General features: G+C 45.9%; 1 protein-coding gene across 1 annotated transcript in view; it reads left to right on the top strand.

The window, feature by feature from the left end:
- Nucleotides 1–9,743, top strand: part of CACNB4 (calcium voltage-gated channel auxiliary subunit beta 4) — a 23,160-nt gene that overhangs the window by 9,921 nt on the left and 3,496 nt on the right. The window contains exons 6-7 of the mRNA XM_035898935.1: nt 2,064–2,159; nt 8,758–8,943. Coding sequence (XP_035754828.1) covers nt 2,064–2,159; nt 8,758–8,943 — 282 coding nt within the window. The remainder of the gene's footprint in view (nt 1–2,063; nt 2,160–8,757; nt 8,944–9,743) is intronic.

The raw sequence follows: 9,743 nt of genomic DNA, 5'->3' as shown, positions 1-9,743 counted from the left end.
TCAGGGACCTGTGCAGCAGGATCCCATAAAAGACTGTCTTGGATAACAGAGACGCTCAGGAGAGCTGTGTGATCTTCATGGACAGCTTCCTCCAAGCACAAGAATGATCTGTTCCTACGTGGAGCTGGGCAGGAGAACGGTGTGGGTGAACAGGGAACAGCCTGTGCTCAAAGACGAAAAGGAGGCACACAGAAGATAGATGTGGGGACATGCATCCCAGGAGGAATACATCCTGGGGAGAAGTTAAGAGTTCAGCTGGAGCTGGAACTAGCAGGAGATCTTAAGGGTAACAAAAAGGGCTTCTGTAAGAATGTGGCAAGCAAGAAGGGAAGCAAAGAAAAGCATGGGCCCACTGCAGTGTGTGGCAAGGACCCACAGTAGCAGAAGGTTTGATCTGGAGACCCCCTAAGTAACTGGACATATGGAAGACCAAGGGACCAGGTGGGATTCATCTGAAGGAGCAGTCCCATGCCATTGCAAAGCTGCTCTCTATTACCTTTTAAAGCTCAGAGTGATGTGGGAAGGTTCCTGATAACTGGGAAAAGGCAGATGTCACATCCATTCTCAAGAAGGGTAAGAAGAAGGATCTGGGGAACTACAAGCCTGTCAGTCTCGCCTCATAATCTTCCCAAGGACTGGAGCAAATCCTCTGGGAACCTGTTCCCCAGCCACATGCAGGACAAGAAGGGGATTGGGAGCAGCCAGCGGGTATTTATTTAGCAAGGGCAAATCCTGCCTGACCAACTGGCTGCCTTTTGTCATGAGATTATGACCCCAGCGGACAAAGGAAGAGCAATGGGTGTCATTAGCCTTTGCTTTCGAAAGGCTTTGGTGTGGTCTCCTTGTAGTGTCCTGACAGGCAAATTGGTGAGATATGGTCTGCCTAAGTGTGGACTGCAAGAGAGATGGAAGATTGGGTGGATTGCTGGGTTCAGGGTGCTGGTCAGAGGTACAAAGTCCAGTTGGTAGCTGGTTACCAGTGGTGTTGCTCAGGGATCTGTAGTGGGGCCAGAACAGTTCAACGTTTTTGTTAATGACCTTTGTTAATGTACAAGGTTGTGGACAACACCTAATTCTGGGGCAGGTTAATGTGCCAGGGGGGCAGGGCTGTCATTTAGAGGGACCTTGGCAGGGTGGAGAAACGAGCTGTCAGGAACCTTGTGAAGTTCAGCAAAGGCAAATACCAAGTCCTGCCCCTGGGCTGGAGTAGCCCCTGCCCAGGCCAGGCTGGGGCCGGCTGGGCTGGGGAGCAGCTCTGCAGCCAGGGACCGGGGGGGTGGAGAACAGTTTGGACAGGAGAGAGCAGTGTGCCCTGGCACCAGAGAACCAGCTGCATGTTGGGCTGTACGAGCAAAGGTGGCTCGGTCCTGGCTCAGAGAGGTGGTGGCATCTCCTTGGAAATGTTCAAAGCTCAGCCGGGCGAGGACCTGAGCAATCTGATCCAGCTGGCCTTACTTGGAGTGAGGGGTTGGCACGGAGGCCTCTAGAGGTCCTTGCGACTTAAAAAATACTCTGCTGTTCTATGATCCTGTCATTTTCATTGAAACGTTACAGAGAAATAGTTTAGGGTTCCTAACTTTTCCTCCCCTTAAATTCTAGTACTGAACACAGTAGAAGAAAAAAAAGTAATATGAACTGTGGGTGTAAAACACCTTCTGTCCCCAAAACACCTCAGAACAGATTAAGTTATAGCCTTGTTGTTACACAACGTAACATGCTGCTACTGTTGTCCCACAGACAATCCAGCATGTATATAATTTTCATGGTCCTCTAGAAGGTAACATTTGTCAAAAATAACGTATTACTTCAGGTAGAATAAAGCAAAATCACCATTCACACTGCATTTGAAATACCTGCAAGGGATCAAATGTGATGCAGAGGGAAACGTGCACAGCATTCAGGGAGGTTATCAGAAAGGTTTGTGCTTATATTCAAGGACAATATTTTGTTAAACATAATGGAGAGCTTCTGAACTTGGTAATACTCCAACGGGATGTCAGTCTGAGCTTTACGAAGGTGCGTGATTCTTCTTAAACTCACGTTTTCCTCTTTTCCTCTGTCAGGTTTTGCAGCGACTGATTAAATCTAGAGGAAAGTCACAAAGTAAACACTTGAATGTTCAGTTGGTGGCAGCTGATAAACTTGCACAATGCCCACCAGTAAGTACGGAAGAAAGGCTAAAGAACTTGTGATACGTGGAGTTTTAAAGATTTCTGCTATGTTGGTCCTTGATTGTAGCCGAGTTCATACGTTATCGCTTCACTTTATGGCGATTCAGACAGCTCTGCAATTGCAGCCCTCGATCAGCTTTTATTGCTAAGAAACAAGCTGTTTGATACTCTCATTCTGATTATGTCCTGTACCGGGTTTATTGCGAACTTTGGCAAGCTGACAGGTCAGAAGTGATGCGTGTGGTAAAACTGATCTACCAGCACATTAGCAAATGACATCATTTGCGGAGCAGTGCTGTCTTAAGGTCCCGAAGGGGCAAAGTCCCAGACTCCTGGTTTGAGAGGAGGCTGCGGAGGACTTTCCTTCAGGCGCACAGTCAGTCCAGACCCACCGTCTGCACGGTGCAAGTCCCATGCCTGCATGCATGTGATCCCCGAGCCTCCTGACGTGGCCTCCAAGCCATTCCAGTTACTTCATCAGAGCACAGTCACTGCTCACCGACCATTTTATCAAAGGTACTGATTACTCACCTTGAACAACCTGCTGCTTAAGGAGCAGAGGTCCTGGCTAGCTGATTAGGCAGGCAGATGCTGTGCGGGAAAGCCGTACAGGTGTGTGGACAGGGCAGCTCAAACTTGCTTGTGTTTTTGAAAACCATGCCTGGCTTGTGCAACAGAGAAAGCCCCTCAGTGGAAACAAACCTGGATGTGGACTTGCTTTTACAGTGTAATAGCTGTGCGTAACACTGGTCTGGTAGTGCAGAGACTGCTGTTTGTACCAGGGGAATGGTCAGACGGTCCAGCCTACGGCTTGCCGATTGCCCATCTTTCTCATGCCAAAGAACTGTGAGTGGAAATCAGATTAATTCAGAGAAATTCAGAATAGACACCGGGAAGGTTTCCATGGTTGTACTCTCTCACTTAAAACAGGCAAAGTGCTGACAAATGTCTTGGAACAATCTAGGAACAAATCTGGGAGTCGAGATCAGCAGAACAAATGCCCAAACCCCAGTGCTTCTGGAAGACTTCGCCTTCTGTTACGTAGCCCTTAAAAAGATGCTTCCGTTTCAGAGGGCTTTTATTTTATGAAAGTGCCAAAAGTTCGAGCAGCTTTTGTTCTGGAGTAACGATCCGCAAGGATTTATTTCCATGAAACATAACTTGGTTTTGTATGCTTCTTAAGATACCAAACTTCACAGCCTCCTCATCTTTTGTCCCCACTGGCCATAAAAAGATAATTCCTGTATTTTTGGCCATTCCTCCTAAATTACAGCTGATGGATGTTGCTTTTTAACTGTTCCCCTTGGTAGGAATTGAGGCTGATCGACATCTCCTTTAGGCCAGTGCTCCCATGCCCCTCAGATGTCCCAGAGCTACGGTTGGTGGGAACAGTGGCACTCCATCCAGCGGAAGGGGACGCCTGGGGAGAGCTTTCTCCTTCTCTCTCCTCTCTCCCACTGGTTGACCCTTTAGGTTAGCTCCTGCCATCAGGTAGACCTCGCCTAATTGCTAGCTAGGACATGGAGACTGCCAGCCTCTGCTGCACCAGTGTGCCCACCTTTGCCTGTCTGGAAGAGACTTCTGTGGCCTCAGGTCTGCCTGATAATTCTGCCTCAGCTTAGCAAGACAGTGTATGTTTGCTCTGTAGTTACAGCCAGATACAAAATGAAGAATAATTAAGGTGGATCTGTGAAAACTTCGGATTTCAGCAGTTTTCTGTAGTGTTTTGGTGTACCTTCAGGCTAGATTCACACTGAAATGTTAGAAAGCAGAGAAAAAAAGGTAATAGGCTTGACTGAAATTGCCATCCTCCTTATCTAAAAGCAGAATGGTTTAAGAATATGTCCAGAATGAGAGACCTGATTCAGATTCCTCCTATGCCTGATACAGAGCAAGAATTTAAATTAGCCAGAAAAGTTCTGGTGGTGGTGTGTGTGCACCTTGATTCCTCCAGTTAAATACACTTTCCGCAGTGCCCGCCACGCCCCAGACAGCTTGCTGCTTCCCTAGCGGGTGTGGATTTCGCAGCCACCCTCCTGCTGTCCCTCTTGCCCCATCAGCACCGCTTGCAGATGTCCAGCTGTCAGAAGTGGTGGATGGCGACAGCATATACATCCAGCTGGTTGTGCTGCTGCAAAGACCTGTAAGCTTCTGGTTGCGGTAACTGTAGATCGTTTTGCTCGCTCTCTCATCCTTGTTTTCTGCTTCGAGCAGCAATGAAAGATGTTTTCGCCATCTCAGGTTCTTCTGGAGAGCTCAGCTATATTATGTTTCTCGCATAATTTTCTACTGAATTGTTATCTCTTCAAATGATGACAGAGGATTCCTGTGAGCCATTCAGGTCCCATAACTAAACCCAAATTGTACACTTTTCTGTAGCACAAAAAAATTTCTATAAAAGCATGTACCTTCCTCTTCGTGGGTGTGAGCCAGGTTAAATGGAGTTGCACCTGCACCCCTTTGAATACCGCTTGTGGTATTTACACTGAGCTTACACACCGAACAATCCACGGCACATTCTTCACATTTGAAAGCTGTCTTTATTCTTCCACCTGCAGAGAGAAGCCTGCTCATGTTTCACAGCCGTGTTCGCTCTTTATACAGCGATTTCTTCTTACTCCGCCAGTTGAAATGAGGCAGGTAGCTGCATTGACTGAAATACGCGGCGCGCAGCAGCAGGATGGGTGTTGTGGCTTGGTCGTTGCCTCGTGGCACTCAGGTTGTCCATCCCCAGCATCTAGTGAACTCTGCCTTAACACCCGATCCTGCAGTTGTATTTTCCCTAAGGCAACAAAGTGAGACCCCAACTGGATGACAAAAATATTTCCAGATTTCAAGCACGCAGCCGTACTTGCTCAGAGGCTGCCTTCCACTCTGACTTGCACAGCCGCCTCCTGCAGAAGCCATCTGATCAGTTGTGCAGTGCTTGATTTCAAGAAAGTTACAGCTGACTTGGAGCGCTCGAAGGGAGATGAGAGTCTCGGTTACGTTTAAATTAAAGGACTGAGTTGATCCATGATTTAATTAAGTAAAAGAACACTGTTAAGACAAAAGACGCTGCTGTCTTCTGCACTGTGACCTGCTTCGTCTGTTTTGCGGCTCAAATTCCTGCAAGAGGAGTATTTGTTTAAAGCAAAGCTACTTGCAAACCATAAAACCCTCACTTTTTTTCATTTGCTGAGAGCCAGCCTTAAGTGATCAGAGGGTGCTGTGTGTCTAGACATTTTAAAAATAGCTGTCTCTTTTGGCATATCTAAGTTCAGGAACTGCTTTCATTATTAATGCCTTGCTAATCTTTCACTGAAGCTGCTCAAGCCAGTGCTAAGCGTGCCTATCACTGTATGACTCGCTTAAGCAGGAACATTGCATGGCTCAGAGAAACATGAACTGTACTAACCATACAGCTTTAAATACACTGGACGTCATGATTATTTTTGTTTTTAAACTTTTGGGTTCATGCCAGTGCTAAGAGAGGGTACATATCCCTCTGGCCTACTTGATGTAAGTTAAAAAATACCAGAAATTACACTCTAGCAGAACTAAAATGCATTGGTATAATTAAAACTAGCCAGTACCCCAGATATATCTATGAGGTCAAATTCCTCCTCCTCGGGTATACCTCCATCCTTGCAGTTCTGTCTGGGGCATCTTTTCCCCCAGAGCCTGAGCTCACCTTCCCTGACCTCAGCAACTAAGATGCAATTTGGGATTGCCCTTAGCTGGACTGGCTCTGGGCTATGCCTGAGGCTCAGTCCCTCTTACACTCCCTGTCCGGAGCGTTCCCATGGGTGCGGAGGACGCCTCTGCAGTCATGACCGTTGTATTTTCTCTTGCAAACGTGAGGTAGTGCACCTTGAATACTTCACAGTCGTTACACAGTAAACCAAAAGAAATAGCAGAGGACAGTGGCAACTAATTTTATCTTTTCTTCAGGGAAGACCACTGCTTTAATGTATAACACTTAAGAAATACTAGGATATGGGAATGCTCATATGGTAACTGTTTTATGCTTGTTGTAAGAAAATATTGCAGTGAATAAAATTGTAAGGGAGAACTGGGAAGAAAAAGCTTTACTCGTGACCCTTACAAACAAGGACCCCCTTAAAAGATTCTTTCCTCTGAAATACAAATAGAACAAACAGGGTTTAGCGATGAGCAGAGCTGTTAATGCAAGAAAAAACCTGAGCACTTTCTCTGTAACCTGTTTTCCCTGTAAAACACTGTAGAGCCCTGGGATCAGGATGCTGCCAGTTTTGTAGCTTTTACAGGTGACCTTCAAATGACAGCCCGAGAGGCTCACCATCACCGGTCCTAGTGTTACTTTACAGTTAACTGTTAAAAAGGTGACAGTTCTACTGCAACTGTTAAAAGTTGTTCTTCCCTTAATTCCATTTAATTGGGATCACTGTCAAAATACCACACAAAGCTACACCCTGTCGCAGAACTGGGTGGTTTAGGTATGTTAGCTACAGGACTAGCTGCGCATTTCTTACAAGGACACGGAGCTGTTACTCTGTTAGGTATGGCAGCCGTAGGCGGCAGTACTGGCGTTGCCATCCCTGATCTCTTTGCCTCTCCTCCACCTTGCAGCACGTTTCGTTGTGCCCGTACAGCGTTTTGTGAGCTCCCTGAAGCAACCGAGCCAGGTTAAAAGGAAACTTGAGAAACAAGTTAGCAGGAGGAGGTTGGAGGGTGTCGGAAGAGTATTCATTGACCCGCTTGCTGCTAGACCCCCTACGGCTGAAAATACGCCTTGAGGCAGAACTGCCTTGCGACCTGCAAAGCCGAGTTTTGTAGAGGCAGCCCGAGATGCCCTCAGATCAGTGGGCAGCTCCATGAAGAATGAGCGGCGCAGGAAACCTGCTCACGAGTCTCAGAGCAGAAAACGAGGATATTCATTCTTTGTTTAAGGAAACAGATATTCTACTCCAAGTGTCGTGTTTTAAGTTCAGTATTTTCCAAAGCAAAGTGTACGTAAGCAAACCACAGTCTTGTATTTCCTAACTTAACTGTGTTTGAATTACCAACTACTTCCACAAATGATGATGTGAGTGATAAAATGGAACATGTAGTGTATCATAGAATCATAGAATGTTTTGGGTTGGAAGGGACCCCTAGAGGTCATCTAGTCCAACCCCCCCGCAGGAGCAGGGACATGTTTATCCTATCTATACCCTCTACACCCTCCTTTGCTGTTTAAACATTGTATCGACATGTTTAAACAGCAAAGGAGGGTGTAGAGCGTATAGATAAATAGAGGAGCAAAACAAGCGGCGGTAAACACTTAGTTTGACCAAAGGATGTAGGAGTGTTAGGATTAGGAGTATTTGTGTTCGAAGAAAGCTCCATACTTGGTGGCAGAGAAGGAAACATTTCTCTACCATGCTGATAAGAGGGAATAAATTAAAAAAAAAAATAAACAAAATGGCTTTAGTATTAAAGTAAGTTCTGGGCCAGACTTTTGGGCAGAAGGTAGATGCCTGATCAAGACTGAGGATAAATTCACCATGCGGGTTCATACCTTACTCTAGTGTCGTCAGCTCTACGGATACTGAATAGATCTGAGTGGAGGAGAAGCAGCCTGTGGTTTCTATCGGTTACTCTTAACACCTGCAACACCTGCACTTATTTTTCATTTCCTGTGCTAGTGTTACAATATTTCTTTTCCAATAAGGCGTGAGTTAAGATTAAAGATGAAGTACGAATTTCACTGCTGAAATTACGTTTGTATTTCTGTTGAGGGACTCGGTTTATGATCCTTTATGATCAGCTGTTTGTTATCAGCACTTGTCATGCTGATAATCTAAAAACATTGTCTGCAGAGTGTCCCTTTGACTTCTTGGGTGGCACAAAAGCCACGTGGCTTTGAACTCCTTCCACGTTCACTGGTCCACAGCCTCTCCATGGGGTGCAGGGTGAGCAGCTCAGAGGCAAGTACCAGGACTTGCACTGGCGGTCAGGAAAAAGGCCGCACCTGCGTGGTCTTGCGGATTTGAGAACAGATGGGTAAGACCATCCAGATAGACGTCAGTGAAGGTAGTTAGAAAACAGCACATGGAGGTAAGTCCCTGGAGAATTCCCAGCTCTAAGTATCTGAGCGGCAGGACGTCCTGAAATAGCCTTGCCTAAGCAGAAATACTGCTGCTAACAGAACCGTGCACTGCGTTTGCCAACATGGAAATGGTTTTAGGGGCATCGTTCACTCTGGAAATGCGTTCGCAGTTAGGATGAGAGAAGCCTGTGCGAGTCCTTGGGTCCAAACGCAATGCAGAACCCCCCGGTGGTGCTCTGACCTCTAGCTTCAGTTCCCATCTTAGAGCAAAATAAATTTCATTGCAGGAGTCTGTGCCTCTGAGCTTGGTAGGGCTCACGCGATGTCTACTGAACATCGCGGAGAGGATACAGTGACTTCTGAGAGCTTTGGCTTTTGATCTCCTCATAAACCCGCTTGTATCATTTTCTTCTGCAATCCCGTGCTCTGATTCTTGTTTATTGAACTTTAAAGGATTAGCCTGATGAGAATTGTTTAACGTCTTTCTTTTCATCTATAACGTTGTAACGAACCCAACTTTGTTGTTGTGATCAGGAAATGTTTGATGTAATTTTGGATGAAAATCAGCTTGAAGATGCTTGCGAACACTTGGCAGAATATCTTGAAGCATACTGGCGTGCTACTCACACCACCAGTAGCACACCCATGACTCCTCTCCTTGGGCGAAATTTAGGATCCACTGCACTTTCACCATATCCCGCTGCGATCTCTGGATTACAGGTATGAAAATACATTTCAGCCCCAAACACCAGTGCAGATCAGGTGGGGGGTTTTAATCTATGGGAAAAGAGCAAAATGTTTTACATACCGTAACTTAACCTTTGCTTCATGAGTTGTTACTCACTGTTTGGCCACTGCCAGCAGTAAGAAGGCAAGCTCAGGCCCCTAATCGGGGAAGAAGCAGGTGTCAGCTGAGTGCTGGAGCACTGTCACTGCTCCTGCTTGAATGGGAAATAAAATGGCCGTGCGTCTTCTGGCAAGGAGGGATTTCCCAAGGAAGAGTTCAGTGATGCTCTGTCAAGTGGTCTTAGAGCCGTATTAGAAAACGGCCTTTTTTTAATCTGGGAAAAAATCCATTGCAAGTGAGAGCCTGTCAGGTTGAGAATAAGCCTGTAGGTATGTCCCAGCACTTGAGCTAACAGCTACTGTGTTTAAGAACGCAGAGCAGTGTCTGTAATGATCCCTTTTATGTCTCATAACTTCACGAAACGTTCACTTGTGGGTGAAAAACTTCCATGCTTGTCTCTTGTATCAGCAAAATGCCTTCACCTTTTTGAGTTCGTTGAGTGTGAATAAAATACGTTCTTTTTTACCCGTTGAAAAAAATTCTGACCATTTTTTTCCACAGGGATAGCTCAAACACGGCTGAACTTTGAAACTTCAAACGTGGCATGTAAATAGTCCTTAATGAGAAGTACGTGCTTTACTAAGTTTGAAAACAGAAAATGTTTTTGATTAATAGTTATGAATGCTTGAGAAGATCAGGATGGCAGCGAACTTTTAAGTCTGAAAGTTTCAGC

The sequence above is a fragment of the Egretta garzetta genome, unplaced genomic scaffold, assembly GCF_000687185.1.
Source record: "Egretta garzetta isolate BGI_Z169 unplaced genomic scaffold, ASM68718v1 scaffold208, whole genome shotgun sequence".
Taxonomy (NCBI): domain Eukaryota; kingdom Metazoa; phylum Chordata; class Aves; order Pelecaniformes; family Ardeidae; genus Egretta; species Egretta garzetta.
Note: the sequence above shows the minus strand (reverse complement) of the source record. Positions and strands in the feature narration are given on the sequence as shown.